General features: G+C 32.3%; 2 protein-coding genes across 3 annotated transcripts; both read left to right on the top strand.

Moving 5' to 3' along the window:
• The first annotated feature begins 1,318 nt into the window (after positions 1-1,318).
• On the top strand, positions 1,319-6,771 carry LOC107912755 (L-Ala-D/L-amino acid epimerase). The gene is made up of 7 exons (XM_016841063.2): positions 1,319-1,978; positions 2,795-2,905; positions 3,304-3,520; positions 3,822-4,155; positions 5,006-5,067; positions 5,314-5,386; positions 6,545-6,771. Coding segments are annotated over exons 1-7 (1,299 nt in total). The 5' UTR covers positions 1,319-1,477; the 3' UTR covers positions 6,546-6,771.
• A 3,279-nt stretch (positions 6,772-10,050) lies between these two features.
• Positions 10,051-18,117, top strand: LOC107912754 (LEAF RUST 10 DISEASE-RESISTANCE LOCUS RECEPTOR-LIKE PROTEIN KINASE-like 1.4). 2 transcript variants are annotated; one of them, XM_041081364.1, is made up of 4 exons: positions 10,051-11,674; positions 14,623-14,658; positions 14,756-15,070; positions 15,159-18,117. In XM_041081364.1, exons 1-4 carry the CDS (start codon positions 10,906-10,908, stop codon positions 16,097-16,099), a joined length of 2,061 nt encoding a protein of 686 aa, XP_040937298.1. In that variant the 5' UTR covers positions 10,051-10,905; the 3' UTR covers positions 16,100-18,117. The 2 variants fall into 2 exon arrangements, with proteins under 2 accessions (XP_040937298.1, XP_016696551.2); XM_016841062.2 differs by having other exon boundaries at positions 11,535-13,184; positions 15,159-16,167.
• The last annotated feature ends 596 nt before the right edge of the window (positions 18,118-18,713 follow it).

Here is an 18,713-nt window from a genome sequence, read left to right as displayed (position 1 = left end):
CTTGTTTAGAAGCTTTAGTTTGTAAACAATGTAAAATTATTTTTTCTTTCGCAAAATTTATCCTATTTCCTATAGAATCGATATTTTCTTTTGCTACTCTTGCTTCTTTACTATGTTTATCTAAATAAGATACATATTTCTTTATACATATCTCATCCCATGGTGGGGGTAATTTATGAAAATATTGGTTTTTCCAAAATTTTATATTTTTAGTTTTTAGTTTTTGATATTCATGAAGAAATTTTTTAGAAAATTCTTCTAGATATCTTTTATCACATAATTTAATTTTTGACAAAGTATAACTAGATATTCTATCTTGATCTTTCCTATATCAGATTCTTCCCATCGTCTTAAAAATTGTAAAACATCACATTGAAAAGTTCCTACAAAATAATTTAAGAATTTTTCTTTTGACCAAGTATTGTTGTTGTTTACAACAATTGTCATTGACAGTACCAAATTATCTATAGTTTTTTATAGTTTGATATTGAAATATTAGTTAATTCTAAATATATTCCTCCTTGGGTCACATTTCTTTTGTTTAAATCATCTATCTTATGTGGTATAGGTATAATTTGACTTGGTTGTTGATTAGATGACCCTCCTGTATATTCAGTTTTAATTTCATTAGTAGCTATATTTTCAGTTTGATTACCAAAAATCTTACTTGTATTTTCAACTGTCTCGTAATCTTTATTTAAAGTTCTCAGATAATCATCATTTTGAATATCTGATTCTAATTTTATTTTATCATAAGGATCTGTTTATTCAATATCCATTGGTTCTGAAATTTCTATATTTTTATCTTTATCTGTTGAAGTCTTTTCTTCATCAGATTTATAATTTATAACTTTTAAATCTTCTAAATTATCAGAATTACTAAAACTATTATTTTTTGTAATATCATAATTTAATATATAATGATAATTGAATAAAATAAATATATCTTTTATGTTTTCATAAAGTTCTATTAATTTTAAATATTTTACTCTTTCATTTTTATAAGTACTTTTTAGTAAATTTAATTTGCCAATGTTCTTTCTTATAGGATTAACAAATTATAAATGAAAAAGAAAACGCTTTTCATCTATTCTTTTCATAAAATTTGAAATTAAAATTTATTTAAGGTATTTAAACCTTTTTATCATTCCATCTTTCCATTCATATCAGAGGGGCCAAAATTTACAGACCGGAGCTTCAAAAAGTGGGGTCAACACTCAAAGGACGCATATGTTTTTTTTCCTTTCATGTGACTCATTCACTCCTCCAAAGGTCACCAATCACTAAAATATGCTCTTAGTACGGTACACCATCAATAACATGACAAATAAAAAATACCTTGTTAGGGCGCAGCTTAGGTTTGGTTTTTGTATGTTAACTGGAAAACAAACCCAACAAAAATGGATAAATAAAGAATGACATTGAGTGCTTGCTAAATATCAACAAGAAAGCTAAGTTCAACCATCTTTCCAATCCAATGGCTTCCCTTGGTTTCTTTTGCCCAACAAACTCTTTGCTTTTCTCTCGGTCTTCTGTGGTTAACCATCGAAGAGACTTGCAGACTCGTTTCATTGTCAGCTCCAGCACTAGCAGCAGTGAGCTGGTGACTCAATCAGCAGTCAGTGGGAGCACTGAAAGGCCAAGAACAAGTTTGGGATTGAAGAACTTGACTGAGATTTTCTGGGTTGATGTTCATTGTGCTGAAGGGAGACCATTGAATGTTGGGCTTCAAGAACCGGTGACCGTTGGGTGTTCCAGGCTTGAAAAGGTTGAGAATGTGGCTGTACGAGTTGAACTCAGCAATGGGTGTGTTGGGTGGGGTGAGGTATCAGTGGTTCCATGGGTTAACTGGAACCAAGCCACTGCTCTTGAGGAAGTGAGAAAAGCCTGTGAATTTCTTAGCCAGGGACCTCCAGTGACTTTGAATTTGGTTTTACATCAGATCTCAGAGATGTTTCCTGGTAGCGAATTTGCTTCTGTAAGTACAATCGTGTTCTCATTATGTACTAACATTAACATTGTATTGTGTTTGTTGAGGGCGAGGGGCTGCTTTGGACTGTCTTAGACCTTCAATTGAAGGAATTGTTTTCGTTGGGATTTTGTCTTCCATTTATAGAGAAAAGTCTAAAGAGGTTTACGGTTCAGAGAGTGTTTCGATCGGTGAAAATATGATTTGCACGCTCATAAAAGAAGTGTCGGTATCATGAGTAAGATCTATACCTTGGGCGGTGGTATGGACCCCATAAGTACAATATGCATAATAATCGCCCAATACTGATAGTTTTTTCGTGAGCTTGCAAGAGTCATGTTACTAATATAGACATTCCAGAAACTCTGTAAATCTTTTTGAGCTCTTTTTGAGGTACGGGAGACAAAAATCTCTGTAAGGACAATACCTTCCCTTAGAAAATTTGAGACACCTCAAAACAGACAGTCACCATCAATAGTATTCCTATATTGCTCGGACTAATTTTTTAGAAGGATCTTATGATATTCATGTCCCAGGAGGATGACTTGCATAAATTCTCCAAATACATAAAAAAAATAAAAAAAATTAATTATACACACTCAAGTTCTAATAATATAACTATTTACTTATCGGGAAACAACTTCCGTTGAAATAAAGTTCTAGTGATACTAAGTCGAGGATTCGAACCTTCAAATCGTCATCCTCTTCCCCTATACCCCTGATAAAAAAAACTGCTTACGTAGGAAAAAAAAAAAGAAAACTAAGTAATTTGTTTGGTCCCCTTTGCATCGGATCCTTCTTATGATCTTTTATCTGTGTATGAAGGTTAGGGCTGGGTTAGAAATGGCATTGGTTGACGCAGTTGCTAATAGCATTGATGTGCCCCTCTGGAGATTATTTGGGGGAGTGTCCGATTCCTTGTCCACTGCTGCTACAGTTAAGTAATGTATATATAATCGGTCATTTTACTTTTATATGTAGTTGTGTTCGATACTAGTTTGATACTGAGTATAGGTATGGTTTTTTAAATATAAAAAAACCTCAAAAAGATCGAGTATACAGACAGATTTTGTATTTGACAATTACCTAGAGCCTAGTTTAACATAGTACGTGTTACACAAATTTGGATACTGAGTGTTGAATAATGTTTATTTAATACGGTTATGTTGGGTTTTCTCTAATCCTTTTATGATTGGAAGGTTTAATATGAAAATATGTGTTGGAATAGGAGTATGGAATACAAATAAAAGCAACATAGCCTATCACATTACAAAGACTGACTTAGATAGCAGTGTCATGGTTGAGATGGAGACTTATAATTTCCATGTATACAGATCCCAACTACTTCCTCGGCTAAAGCATTCGATCTGGCTGCTAAATATTGCAAACTAGGATTCAAGACATTGGAGATTAAACTGGGAAGGAATGTAAATGCAGATATTGAAGTTCTTCAAGCAGTAAGAGCTGCTCACCCTCATTGCTTATTTATCTTAGATGCAAATGAGGGTTGCACTTCAAAGGAAGCCATTGAAGTTCTTCACAAACTAAACGGTAAGCAATTTTCAATATCACAAGTCATCGTCCAAAACTGAAGTCGCACCAATATTTGAGGTGATTTGAACAAAATTATTATGCATGAAAATGGCTTGAGAAAAAAAATTAGACATTTAAACTATGAGCCGTGCTTAAGTTTGACCCAAGTTGTTTTTCAGTTTCAGTTAAATATAGATAAGTTTGAATGAAATTTGAAGCTCTTATTTTAAGTCAGGTTTGGGCTAGCATGCATGGTATTCATAGTAATACCGTATATAAACCTGCTCTACCGATCACAATTATGTTGGTCTTATTGCAGAAAAAGGGGTGATTCCTACAGTTTTTGAACAACCAGTTCATAGAGATGACTGGAGAGGCCTTTGTGATGTGAGTAACGTTGCTAGGCATAAGTATGGGGTATCAGTTGCGGCAGATGAAAGTTGCAGGGATTTGATGGACATCCAAAAACTTATGGAGGAAAATCTTGTGGATGTTATCAACATTAAATTATCCAAATTTGGGGTTCTTGGTATCCTTGAAATTGTAGAAATGGTTAAAAAATCTGGATTGGAACTTATGATTGATAGTGTTGCTCAAACTAGACTTGCTACTGGTGTTGCTGGTCATTTAGCAGCTGGCCTTGGTTGCTTCAGGTAAGTTTGCCTCTTCCTTCCTTTCTTCTGGGAACTGTAACTAGCATTTAATGTTATCCTGTGTGGCTCGAGCTTTTAAGTTTGATTTTCGAATACAAATATCTATATCCATATCCATATACTTGAAAATTGAAAAATAAAGAATAGAGAAATGAAAAAAAATTAAAACTTAAAAGAGAAATAATAATAAAAACGTGGTTCAATCTCCCAAATGCCAAAGTAAAAAAGGGTATTGCCATTTAGTTTCTTTTTCCTTATTTTAATATTTTAGTTTTTTGATATTCATGAAGAGAGGAACTCTTTCTTTCTTTTCTTATCAGCTGAGATTGTTGGCTTCTTCACTCTCTCAACGTTTCATTTTCATTATGTTTTTCAGTTCTTCATATTTTTTTGATTTTCTTAAGCCTTTCTTCTTCATAACTCTCTCTACTCTTTAAAGTTTAAACCTTTCTACTCTCTCTGCTGTGCTGGGGCTGAAGAAGCTGATGGGTGTGGAACGGGGGAGGGGTTGAGGGTCACGGGTAGGTTGACCACTTCAGGTTTTAGTTTTTAATTTTTCTGCTTTGGACTGATAGTTGAAAAGAATCAGGCTTTGGACGTAAAGAGCCCAAAATTTCCAAAAAAAGCGGTCCGACCGGTTTTTACCGGTTTTTTCTATTCCAGTTCTCATTCCGATTTTTTCCGGCTCAAAAAAATACGTCCAATATGTTGGTGAACACAAAAAAGTGAAAAATCGAAGCAATATAGATATTATTCATTGCTTATATCTAGCATTTTGAACTAAATCTGTAAAAATTTCAAACAAATTATTAAAGGTTTTAAGTTCTGATTCGATTTTTTTTTAATGCAGATATGTTAATATTAGTGCACCCAGTTTATTATCAGAAGATCCCGTTGTGGGAGGTTATGAAGGTACAGTTACTTTAATTCCAATCCATATTTGGATTGATTTGGAGCTTAATATATGTTACTTGAACATCGAATATAGACTTGTATCTGATACCGTTATGATTAAAATTTTTTAAAATTTTTGGATTTTTAAGATTCGTAATAATGTGTTTTATACAAGTGTTGAACATAAATACTTTTCAAAATAAAAAATCGAAACAGTATAACTCTGAAAGCCATATTAAGATATTCATTTTTTTCTTATGTTAGTTGCTGGTTCAAAGTACAAGTTTGTTAATAGCAGAGGGCAAGGCGGTTTTCTCAAATGGGATATTTTCTCATGGTGAGCTCTCCTTTTTATCTTAATCTCATTTTTCATGGTTAAATTATGATTTTATGATCTTTGTACTATAGTTATGTTGACAAAATATATAGTTTAAAAGGGTGGAGGCAGTTAATATGAGGTGTCGGGAGTCACTGGTTAATGGTCTAATAGTGTTTTAGAGAGTTGTCGGTTAAGAGTAGAAAGCTTGGAGGATTTTTAGAGATGGAGTGAATACATATAGAAAGGAGCTTGGCATGGGTCTCTCTCGACAAGTGTATCACTTCGTAGGGCTGGTAATAAGGTTATAGAATACTCTACTAATATGCTATATTTTGTAAAGTTTAATAAGATATGAGATATATAATATTTTGTAATGTCATGGGGTGATTTGGGTAAAAGTGAGAGAATTTGAGTAAAAGTATAAGTCTAAAAAAAGGATGTGGATAAAAAAATAATGCTCGTTTAGAAAACAGACTGGGCCTCGGGTAAATTTTTTTTGTTCGACCTAGCCCAGCTTGAATTTGTTAAAAAAAAAACTGCTATTGTTTTTCACTGTTTTACTTCTGTTTTTCCACTGTTTTACTATCATTTCATTATTATATTTTTACTATTTTATTATTGTTGTTTGAATATTATATAACTCTTGTTTTATTGTTAATTTTGTTACTATTTTAAAGTCATTTGCTTGTTAAGTTGTACTTATCTTAGTGTTATTTAAGTATTAATATTTTTTTAAAAATTTATTTTCAATTTGGTGGGAAACATTTATAATATTTTTAGTGTATTTGATGTATTATATTTTTTAAAATTTATTTTTATATAAAAAATAAAATAAATTTTTTTTAATGCGGGTGAGTTAGGCTAGATTTGGGTTTTAACTTTTTTTATTTCTGTTGAGTTTAGGCAAAATTTTAAGCCTATTTTTCAGATCAGGCCCGAATCTATAAAACAGACCTAAAATTTTATTACATCCCGACCTATGTAGAGTAAAAAAAATCACATGTTGTCTACCTTTGTACTACTTTTATATCCTATTACACACTTCACATTAAATACTAGAAGGTTTTAAGGTTAGATTTGAAATTCTGCATTTACAATTATTTGTTGATAATAATCCAAACTAAATTTGCAATATAGCATTCTTCATTTTCACTAATAGTCTAAATATTTTGACAGAAATTGACTGGATTTGGCTATCTGATCACATAAAGGATTCAGATTTTTGGATGATTGTTATCTTTTCGGAACAAACTCCATAATTCTGTATTTCTATAATACTATATAATCATCAAAGTCTATTCATGTATAAATTTCAAATAAATAAGGTGTTGTAATTAGATATTTAATTAACTTTTTCAGTTTCATTCTGTTCTTATCTCAATAATACATGTTTTTTTTATGTATATTTAAATATAATTGATTGTAGTTGACTTGACCATGAATATAACATTCTATAACTCAAACTGATAACTAAATCAGGTATGAGATGTTACAATTTAAATATCAAATTTAGATAAATATTATAGATTTCCCCTAGTGTAAATCTGTCTACATCTCAGGCTTCTCCTCGTTGTGGATAATATTTTTGTCAAATTTGGGTGTTATTGATTTGAATTACCATTTAATAATAATTTGTATTTAAATTAAAATAAAATAATAAATATTGAAAATAAAAAATTTAGTTTTTATTTCTTTCTTTTAATAATAAAATTAGAATATAGTATATCCATATGGGTGAAATTTTTTTATTATATCTACTAAAAAATCTATCACACTCCTATACATGTAGATATCATGTAATTAAAACACAAATAAATACATCATATTAATAATACTAAATGAATACGATTATTTATTATAGTGTTGTCATCAATAACATTATTAATATACACAATTTGTGGTGCATAATAAAGTTAAATTGTATAAATAAATTAAAATAAAGTATTGATTCAATGATAATTTAAAAATTTTTCCAATATAATTGGCATGGGTCTAAATCTCATAATATGTATTTTTTTTATTTTTAAATTAAAACGACTAAAGTACCTTTGAACAATATTATTTATTTTAAATGCAAAAGTATATTTTCGTAATTTCTCTAATAGAGTTGTGCCCACTTCCGCTTGCCCGGTTGATTCGTGACACCAACTTAGAGTAAAAAAATATACACAATAAAAATAAACTAAATAAAAATATTAAATTAAAGTAAAAAAAACTAAAAAAGTAAAAAAATTAAAAAAACTAAAGTACCTTCAAATAATATTACTTGTTTTAATAATAAAAGGGCATTTTCATAATTTTTCTAATCGAATTGGTGTCGAATTGACTCGTGATATTTATTCAATCAAGAGTTTAAATATAAAAAAAATAAAAACTTCATGATATTAGGTCACTTTTCTGGAGGAATTATTCAACAGTAATATGAATGAAGAAGTAGGGTCATGACACAACAATTTCCAACTGTTGAGAAAGTTGAGGGCAAGTTCGTAAGGAGCGAAAGCGTGTTAAAGTGTCTCCATCTCTTGTTTCTATTTTGAAATTTTGCATTTCCATTTAATCACAGCTACACCCACACCCATACCCACACGACACGACTTATGGAAGCTCAAAGTCTTTGCAAGTCAACTCAACTACTCTATATTCCAAGTCTTTCTTTGAGCTTGGTTTTAATTTTATTTCATTAGAGCTGAGGCAGGCAATCAACCCTTTCTTCCTCCATCTCTCTGCCCTCAAAATGATTTCTCCTTCTTTCTCATCACCTCAATAATTGTGGTAACTGGAAGGCTTACTTATCTTAGTTTGAGTCAACTATATATTACATTATTTGTTTTAAAATTAAAGTAATTTTTATAATTCTTAAATCTAATAGCATAACTATACTTACAATACATCTATACTTTTTGAATCAATGTCTTTATTATATCTAACAAGAATCAACAACATTTTCAATATTTAACAAACTAAAAGAAAAAATTAACATGAGTTTGGATTATCCGAAAAGAAGGGAAAAACATAAAAATCTAATATTTAGGGAAGATGAAATTGATTGAAATTAAGAAATCTTTTGTTGATTCACCTAACAGTAAAACCCACACACCAAAACCAATATGAGATGAGATGAAGAGTTGGAGGTAGTGTGTGTTTGTATCACAGGGTTTATACATAGAAATGAGGTGACTGACAATCTGGGATAGATTGAAGAAATGGAGTTTGGGATTGGGAAACTCTCTTCTTTTTAGTTAATTTGATGTATAGAATAAGCTACATTTATTTTAATAATATGAGTATCATGTATTATCTTTTTTAATTAAAAATTGGATAACAGCATCACTCTATTACTCTAATTCTTCGAGTAGCATATTTTTTTTATTATCTAATTAATATATTAATAAAACAATTTCACAATATTGATTTACCGCTTAAACAAAATATTTGTGCTCCAAATTAAAAGCTTGATTTCAAACATGAATTTAAATTGTTCGTAAAAGAGCTCAACAAAACTTCGGCTCTAACAATTGAGTTCAAATAGATTTTCAATAACTTACGAGATCTTGAGGGTTGTAATGTTATTTAAGATTAACAATATTTTTTATAATCTCTATTGTTATAGTTGACAATTTTTATGATCAAAATTTTAAACTTTGCAATTAATTATTTTAAATATTTATATTTATAAAAAAATCATTTCATTGAAATTTTTTTATAATATATATTTTTTTTGAAATTTTATCTATAATACATTTTGGAGAATAATAGCTCAATTTTTTCCCTAAATGTCAAAATTATAAATTTAGTCACTATGTATAGTTTAAATTACATTTTGGTCACTAAATTTTAAAAAAAATTATGATATAGTCACTAATATTATCAATATGTTACATTTTGATTACTGAGTTGTTAATTACCATTGATGTTATCATGGTAATTGATATGACATATTATATCATCATTTCAGACGAAAATTTTAAGTTAAATTACACAATTTAACTTTATACTTTTTTATTTGAAAAAATAAATTTAAGAATATTTAAATTCACTCTAAAAGAAAAAAGTATAGGGACTAACTATTCAATTTGATGTAATCTAAAATGACGATATAATGTGACATATTAGCTTGTTCTTACAATGTTAATGATAGTTAGTGACTCAATGACTAAAATGTAACGAATCAAGAACATTGAGGACACTTTTTTTTCCTCAATTCTAACTAGTGTATTGATGGATTAAAACTTGATAAACAATTTCATTTCTTATAAATAACCAAGGTTTCATAATTGGATTATTGATTAAACTAATTCAACCAGTTTGTGTAATTAAATTAAATAAGTTGTTAAAATATTAAAAAATAGAGAAAATTGGTTTAACCATCAATCTGATTGTCTGGTTTAATCGGTCCAATCCTTTATTTTGAACTGATATCCCAATTGATTTCCAGTCTAATTGGTTTGAGTGGATGATTGAATCCAATTCTAAAAACAACAAAAATATTCAAGGTAAATTTTATATTAATATTTATGTATAACTTTTTTTAATAAAATTTTAAAATATAATATTAATAATAACAAATTTCAATAATTTAAATATTTATAAGTTCTATTTAAATATTTAAAAATTTAGTCAATTTTAGGACAAATCCAGATGAAGAAGGTAGGAATAACATTAATTTTGTGTTATTCTATGTACTGATAGACATAGTCAAATTTGTTAGTCTGATTTATTGAATAATGTCAGTCCCCTCATTTCATCATTGGTTTGCATAATCTGAACAGATCTGAACTCATCTGACTAAGAAAATATTCATGTTTCACATGATATTTTCTTTTTCTTTTCCGAGAAAATACCAAACTCCAGGAAATTTCCTACAATGAACAGGAAATTCTGGGAGACTCTTGCTGCCAAACTCCAACACATGCGATCAGCATGTCTTCATCAACATATCGTGGTTGTAAAAAATAGAAGTGCTGTTATGATTAGTTGCAGTGAATATCGATAGTGGAGAGAGTCGAATCCATAAAATAATCACCGTAACATCCTGTTAACACAAAACAAGGATTTTCTTGTTGTGTGTGTAGGTTGATAACTTGGTATATAGAAGTCAAGTTCCATTTCATTGCTTTGATCTTCATTTAGTCTATCAGGTCAATTAATCCAACATAAAGAAAATTCTTAATAGAAGTGGGGACTTGGCACCCAATTTCCAAATTATTTTGGTTTAAGTCTCTACGGATTCTTAATTTGAGTTCTGCGATTTGGAATTAGGGTGCTTTTAGTGAAGGTCTTTGGTTCTCAATTTATGTTATATCCAAAGCATTTCCTGCCAGTTTCCTTCAAATTCTGCCATCGAAGCTTTGGTCTTCTTCCCCATAATAGATGCCACCATAGACTTCTGCAGCACTCTAGAACCAATTTTCCAACTCCTGACGTAATTTCCAGATTAGAAAAGGATTAAACGTGTATACTAATATTTTAGAATTCAACATTGACCATTCAATATTTCATAAATATATTCAACACTTCATCCTTGTGACATCAACAAGATGTCTTCGCATTCTCTTCCGATATCTTCCCTTCTGGCCCTTTTCTTTCTATTTGTCTTAACCAGAGTTCCAACGATTTTATCCGTCGACGATCCACGGTACTCGACCTGCAGGGAAACGCTAACATGCGGAAGCGTATCAAATATCAGTTACCCTTTCTGGGGATTGAACCGTCTGAGTTACTGTGGCCAACCAGGATTTGAGCTGAGATGCGAGAATGATGTGGCAGAAATCATGATGAATGAAAACACCTTACGAGTTCTTGACATAGACCCTGAACGGCAGATTCTTAAGGTAGCTAGGGAGGATTACTGGAATGGTTATTGTCCCACGAAATTTATCAACACCTCAATCAACTACGACCACTTCAATTACGGCTCAAACCTTAGGAACCTCACCCTATTCTACGGATGCAACCTGCCGACAACCCCGACATTTACTGTTTTTACTAACTGCAGCATAAATAATACACTTACGGATATGTCATATGCTACTAGAAACATGTTGGTTGATACTCGCTATAGCACATGCCGTGGAATTGTCGTAGTTCCGGTTTATGAAGCTGCAGCGAAGGATCTGGAGGTGAACCCTATGACTATACAGGCTGCTTTAAGAGGAGGTTTCGAATTGCAATGGAAAGCGGATAATGATGAGTGCAGAAGATGCAGAGATTCAGATGGGGTTTGCGGATATAATCAAATTTCAAATAGTTTCACTTGCTTTTGCAGCGATAAACCTAGTGAAACCACATGTTTACCACCAACTGAAGGTACGTTCTAGCTCTTCTTCCGTATAACTTTGCTCAGCTGTTTGTTGTTGCAGAACTTACTGTTTCATTGAATATCTCGAGTCTTAACTCTTAAATAACCTTCATGGTTTGACTCATTCTGATGTTCAATCTTCATTAGCAATAGCAGCAAATTGACCTTTGCTACTTCAGATCGAATCCTAATCTCCCTAAGCAGCCAATGACTTCATTAACTCTAACCATTTTGATTGGTCAATACCAGTTCACCTTCAAATTGCATGGTCGCTTGTTCTCTTTCCCATCACAACCGCATCAGCTAGCAGATAAAACTTAGGGTCTTACCAGTTGCTTATAGATTCGACCTAGAAATACTTTCAGCCAAAGTAGTACTGTTATTGATTTATTCAATCATTAAAATCAGATGATATTTTCCAGTTACAGCTTTCTTCAAGTTTTCAACAAACTCGAACTGAGTTTATACCTTTATGAGTTTCGAGTCCTAAGAGCAGTATTATAATGAACTGGGTTATTCACACTAAATAATATATTATTGCCATGGTAGGCTACCTAAATTTCCATTGACTGGCGCTTAATGGTGGCATATAACAGAAGTTTTCTTTAGAAAATTTTCAACTTTGAATTAGTCAAATACCAACTATTTGATCATGAAGATCAACACCAATTCACTTTCAGACGCTCATTTTATATCCAACTACTCTCAGTTTCTTTCCCTAATGCTCTCCATCCTCTCCGACAATGCCATCCAAGTTTTGGTTCATCATAATCATCATAAGCTTGGTCCTGATTCTTTCTCCAAAACCAGTGTTTTCGAATAATTATTTGAGCTGCAGTGTTCGATCCAGTTGCGGAAATATTTCGGATATCGGTTACCCTTTCTGGGGATTGAATCGGCCGGAAAGTTGTGGATACCCTGGATTCAAGCTCAGCTGCAGTGAAAGTGAGCTAGAAATCACAATCAACTCTGCAACATACCGAGTTCTTGCAATAAACAAGGCATCACAAACCCTTCATGTCTCTAGAACCGATTACAGTGAGAATCTTTGTCCCACTCATCTCATCAACTCCACTTTTGAAAGTGAAACCAGTCCTTTTCGACAAAACGGGGATAGTCAGGATATAAGGCTGTATTATGGTTGTCAGCCTCTCACAGCTCCACAAAATCTCACATCAATTCCCGGGATTTCCAATCGATTCGAGTGCACAATAAACAATACAAATATCGTAGGTTATTATGTGACAAGGGAATTCGCGGGAACTGTCATCGGCAATTTCCTGAGATCTTGCAGTAACAGTGTGATTATTCCAGTCCCGAATTCTCAAGTTCCGTCACTGGAGGAAGGCCGGGATGCAGATGATTTGGAAGAAGCGGCTAAAATTGGGTTTCAGCTGTGGTGGTCTGCAGATGATGCCCTTTGTAATAGTTGTGTAAACAAAGGTGGGCAGTGCGGGCGTAACCTCGTCTCAAGTGAACTTAAATGTTACTGCTCAGATGGCGAAGTTTGTTCCCCAGGTACAATCTTTGTTCTTTGCTGTACCTGCTCAAATATCTCTTGTAGTGGGATTTAAGTCGTACGATTTCGGTTCCAAGAACCCAGTGTTTTGGGGAAACCCGAAGCCGTAAACTGATGGAACAAGATGTCGTCGATCTTTGTTCCGACCAACAGTAGTTCAGGGTTAGGTGGATGTAGTTTGGTCTTGACCCTCTAATAATAATAATATTATTATTATTAAATAGTCCGGGGGGGCTGTCACGGTAGGCAACAAGGACAGTGGACCATTCCAGAATAGGATTATTGAAACTCATTTATTTGCTTTTCCCAAACGCAAATCCCATTACAGTTTTTCTTCTATATTTTGACTAACTTCAGTCTCTGTTAAATTTCTTCCATTTGATGGTCGATTTTGGAGCGCTGTAAATTTAGCTGCTTTTGTTTCATTCTATTATAGCAGCATGAAAAATTGGGTATTTTATGCCATTAAAGTTAACCCATTTGCTAAGCCTAAGCTAAAAAATTCAACCTTCCCCGTTTGCTTTTCCACGCGGCTCAGTGACAAACTTCAGCTACCCATTCATCGGTGGCCCATCTCCACCCAACTGTGGCCCACTCACCTTTCAGCATGACCTAGTCCAAAAATACCACCTTAATACTGCCACTCCGACTCTTGAAACAAACCAATCCGTGTTGGACACTGTATCCACATACACAATTCGACAAAGTAGGTGATCTTTAAAAATCCTTTAGAGGAAAAATGAGTGTCAACTCATCGAAAAACAAAAGGGAGAGGAGGCACAATTTGGTGGAAAAGGAGAAAGGCTAAAGATAAGGGAAACGAAAAGAGAGGAGGCACAATCTATGGGGATAAGGAAAGGAGCTGCTAGGGGAAGGGTGATTATGGTTTTTTCTTTTCTGCTTCAACTTAAAAAGAGAAGAGAGAGAAACACTTTGAAATTTCACATTCTTTTCTTTTAGCATAGCTCTTTCATTGATAGCATTTCTTTTAAGAAATTGATAGCAAAATCTTTGTAACATAGTTAATCTAGAATTTAATTGCATTTCAAATAGAAAGAATCATATATTTTATATAAAGTGGAATTCAAATTTAAAATTTAAAATATAATTATTTTTGTGTATTAATAAATTTATGGAGTTTGAATTTATGTCATGTAAAATGCATTGAATTTTGATTACGGTGATAATAGTTTAGATCAAATTAAAATAAAATATAGTTCATATATATAGTTTTTTTTTATAGATTTTTATTTCATCAATTTATGGTAGTTTTTATTAGTATTTGAAATGATATTTTATAATAATTTTGAGCTATTTAACATAATGATAAAGAATATTATGCTTTAAACCAATCTCATTCCTTACTCCTTTTTTTTCGCATGCACCTATAATTATTGATTCATATTTTAACATTTCGTGATATTTTTACTATTACAGATAAAAAGGATGGAAAGGTTCTCAAACTTGGACTAGGTATTATTTGGTACCCATTAGTAACATATTACATCGTTTCTATAAACTTTTAGCATTGCAGTAACCGGGTTTAAGCAATCTCTTCCTTTACCTCCAGCCCTCGGAGCAGCCGGTGTCATTATACTTATAGGAATCGGAACTTTATGTGTCCGGCAACATCGGCGAAAGAAAATTGTAGCCCAGCTTATTAGCAGAGACCTTCCAACATCTCCATCAAGCAAAGGGCCAACAACTTCCACAACTAATTACTCTCAAAGCAATTCATCCTATTCCACTTCAAAATATGACATTGAAAGGGGAAGCACTTACTTTGGAGCCCATGTTTTTAATTATGAAGAACTTGAGGAAGCCACTGACAATTTCAATCCTTCTAAACAACTTGGAGAAGGAGGATTCGGCACTGTTTATTATGGTAAGACAAACTTATTTTGCAACTTTTTACTTTAGTCCCCTGTTATTAACCTTAAACCACCATGTTTTTCTTTGATTTGCACGATCAGGTGTACTCAGGGATGGGCGAGTGGTAGCGGTGAAGCGCTTATACGAGAACAATTTCAAGCGTGTCGATCAGTACATGAACGAGATCGAAATCCTCACTCCCATCCTTCATCCAAACCTCGTGAAGCTCTATGGATGTACCTCGAGACGTAGTCGAGAGCTTCTCCTTGTTTATGAGTACATTCCTAATGGAACCGTGGCTGATCATTTGCATGGAAAGCGATCCAACTCTGGTTTGCTTACCTGGCATGTTCGGTTGAGAATCGCCTTCGAGACAGCGACCGCATTGGCTTTCCTCCATGGAAAGGAAGTCATACACCGCGATGTTAAATCCAACAACATTCTCCTGGACAAGAATTTCCATGTAAAAGTGGCTGATTTTGGACTCTCACGACTTTTTCCTAATGATGTCACGCATGTCTCGACTGCTCCGCAAGGCACCCCGGGTTATGTCGACCCGGAGTATCACCAATGCTACCACCTCACTGAGAAAAGTGATGTTTACAGCTTCGGGGTCGTGTTGGTCGAGCTAATTTCGGCGAAGAAAGCAGTGGACATCAGCAGGCACCGACACGACATAAATTTGGCTAACATGGCAATCAGCAGAATCCAGAATCAAGCATTGCATGAACTGGTGGATCCATCTCTCGGGTTCGAGAATGATTGTGTGGTGAAAAACACTGTAACGGCGGTTGCAGGATTGGCGTTTCGGTGTTTGCAACAGGAGAGGGATATGAGACCTTCAATGGAAGAAGTGTTGGAGGCATTGAAAGAGATTAAGGATGTAAGATCGGGATCTGATGTGGTGGATATTAGACCGGGAACTGAAGTGGTGGATATTAAATCGGAGGATGTTGGACTACTGAAGAGCATTCCTCCTCCATTTTCTCCGGATTATGCCACAGATAAATGGGTTAGCTTCTCTACTATTACTACCGCCTAGTTTCTTCTGGTTTTGGTTATATGTTGCTTGGATAAACTAACATTTAGTTGATGAATAATTTTGTTTTAGTTCTAGAAATTAACAATTTTTTTCACATTAATTTAACAATTTTTTTAAATTTTGGCCTACGTGATGATGTGGCACTTTAATGTTGTCTAACATCGTCATATAAAAAATTTAAGTGATGACATGATATAATTTCATAATGTTACATCATCACAAGGACCAAACTTGAAAATATTGCTAAGTTCAATGATTAATATAAAAAAAAATTAAAAACAAAATTGGAAAAGAAAGTTACCAAATTAAAATCTAAATGTTGATTTATTCCTAAAATATCTATACTCAACATTTATGTCTGACCCATATACGAATACATAATCATATAATTACTCGATGTATTTGTACTCTTAAAAAAGTAAAGTCAAGTTTGAGTATTTAAATACCTAGCTCGAGTATTTATTGTGTCTAAATTCATCTCAATTCAATTGTTAATGATATGTATGCTTATTTTGTATTTTTTTTGGATGTCTATATGTCCAACCATATTCAAACAAGGTATACGTCCAACCTAATTTGCAGGTACAGATAAAAATTTTTATTTTTTATTATTATTCGAGTTTTCTGAATAACTTGCTTAACTCGAATAACTCAAACTATTTAATTCAAAATTTTGAATTTTTTATCAAAATTTTTGAATCAAATCAGATTTTACTCACCCTTAGCCATAATTCATCAATCAATATTTACATTGTGCAAACATGATAGTAGAGTGAATGTGCAAGATAATGCTATCACCAAGAATGAGTCTGTAAAGGTTATCTTGACCAAGTCCTCTAATGGTAGTTCCTAACGGATTTCGTTGTTCACTTGCCTTGATAATGGTTGTGTATGTGAAAAAGACTCAATTTGCAACCATTCCAACTATTTATGTTTGAACTATTGTTGGAATAAATAACTTGGGTTACAACTATTCAAATCAATTTCATTCTATATCAATAAAAGTAGAGATAGAATTAGAGAGTCTGCATAACAAATTCAAAATGTGAGTCAAAGAGATTTGGAAAGAAAGAACCAACACATGATATTTGTAATAGCAAATGAATTTAGTAATTTAGATTTGGTAGCAAACTTGATTTTTCATGATTATGGCGGTTGTTTTGAGATATGTGGATCATGCTTTTCTATGTTTGGTTGATGATTGATGAACAAGCATGAAATTTGTTGACTTAAGTTGATAGGGGGATCTTTAGTATGATGCACCTTATTAGGGGAGTTATGATTTAGTTTCCTTTATATACACCTTATTCGTATATATTGTAAGTGCTAATCATTTGCTGCTAGGTTTGTCAAAATGTCAATAGGGAGATTGTTGGAGTTTTTTACTATGCTTAATCGTTCCAATCAACGTTCAAACATATATTAGAACGGTAGCTATTTTTTGTCAAAACGCAAATGTGGCAGTTTGACACATTTGGGCCTAAATATTGCACCGACATTTATGGTAATCTTAAATATGCATCCAAAGACCTAAAGGCAAAGAATTCACCAAATTACATCTTGTGTGGCTTGGGAAAAAATGGATATGTTCTTAAACAATGTGAACCTTATTCTTATCCAATAAAATAAATGTATTTGATGTGTTTTAAATTTGCTCCCAATTTTTTTTTTTGAATTGTGAAAATTATGTCAAGTGAATTAATTTAGTTTAGGGGTTAAGTGTTAATTATGTGTGTTTGAGATTTTGTGTTCAAATCTCTCCTTTTAAATTTTTATTATTTTTGCTCCAACCCCTAACTTTATGGGGAGAGATTGTATATAATATGAGGTATTTGGGGAGAGTGATTTTTTACTATTAAGGTGATAGGAGCTAATAATTGTACTGTTGTATAAAATCATTTTCCGAGTGAAGCGTCATGGGGTGGAATTGGAGAATTTGAACTGTGTTAACAAATATCATGTGTTATTATCTCTCGTTACTTATCTTTTTAATTCACTTACGTTTGGGACTTGTTATATAAACTCTCTAATTTTATCCCAACTTCTGTTCCACTAGAAGATATAACCAAATTGTTTTAAACAAGTTAAGAATAGTTGCAAACTAAGACTTTTTCGGCATGCACTAGAAACTAAGTAAACTTTGCTTTCAATGGTGGTGCCAATGAGCTTGGCCCCATGACAAACACAATGAAAGTGGTTAAAAACAAAGTTCAAACGAAGGAACCAAGGCAAAGTGAGTCTCGAAAGAGAGACTTTTAATTCATTTTATTTATAATTCAATAGATTCCATGTATTTTTTCAACATATTATGTTCTACATAATTTGTCATAACAGTTCAATTGAAGGAATAATTCGTGTTTTTTATGTAATATTTATGTTATGTATTACAATCTCATATTTATATTTATCATAGTGATTTAATTAAGAAAATATATGTTTGTATTGTATTCATATTATATTTATGTGTCTAAATCATTATTTATTTATTTTATAAATTACTTATTAATTTATTTCATGTAGATTTTGATACAAGCTTATATTTATGATATATTCACGTAATGATTTGTGTCATTTTATATTATTTTAGTGTCATATCTTATTTTATTGAATGTAT

The sequence above is a fragment of the Gossypium hirsutum genome, chromosome A11 (genome assembly GCF_007990345.1).
Source record: "Gossypium hirsutum isolate 1008001.06 chromosome A11, Gossypium_hirsutum_v2.1, whole genome shotgun sequence".
Classification (NCBI taxonomy): domain Eukaryota; kingdom Viridiplantae; phylum Streptophyta; class Magnoliopsida; order Malvales; family Malvaceae; genus Gossypium; species Gossypium hirsutum.
The sequence above is the reverse complement of the archived record's forward strand: the minus strand, read 5'-3'. Positions and strand labels throughout refer to the sequence as shown.

What these genes read in the sequence shown, in the direction of transcription:
- LOC107912754 (XM_016841062.2), top strand. Translation starts at nt 12,410, where the DNA reads ATGCCATCCAAGTTTTGGTTCATCATAATCATCATAAGCTTGGTCCTG. An exon ending in TGGCGAAGTTTGTTCCCCAG is followed by an intron (nt 13,185 to 14,622) that starts GTACAATCTTTG and finishes TTACTATTACAG; the next exon opens with ATAAAAAGGATGGAAAGGTT. An exon ending in ATTCGGCACTGTTTATTATG is followed by an intron (nt 15,071 to 15,158) that starts GTAAGACAAACT and finishes TTGCACGATCAG; the next exon opens with GTGTACTCAGGGATGGGCGA.
- LOC107912755 (XM_016841063.2), top strand. Translation starts at nt 1,478, where the DNA reads ATGGCTTCCCTTGGTTTCTTTTGCCCAACAAACTCTTTGCTTTTCTCT. An exon ending in CTGGTAGCGAATTTGCTTCT is followed by an intron (nt 1,979 to 2,794) that starts GTAAGTACAATC and finishes CTGTGTATGAAG; the next exon opens with GTTAGGGCTGGGTTAGAAAT. An exon ending in GCTGGCCTTGGTTGCTTCAG is followed by an intron (nt 4,156 to 5,005) that starts GTAAGTTTGCCT and finishes TTTTTAATGCAG; the next exon opens with ATATGTTAATATTAGTGCAC.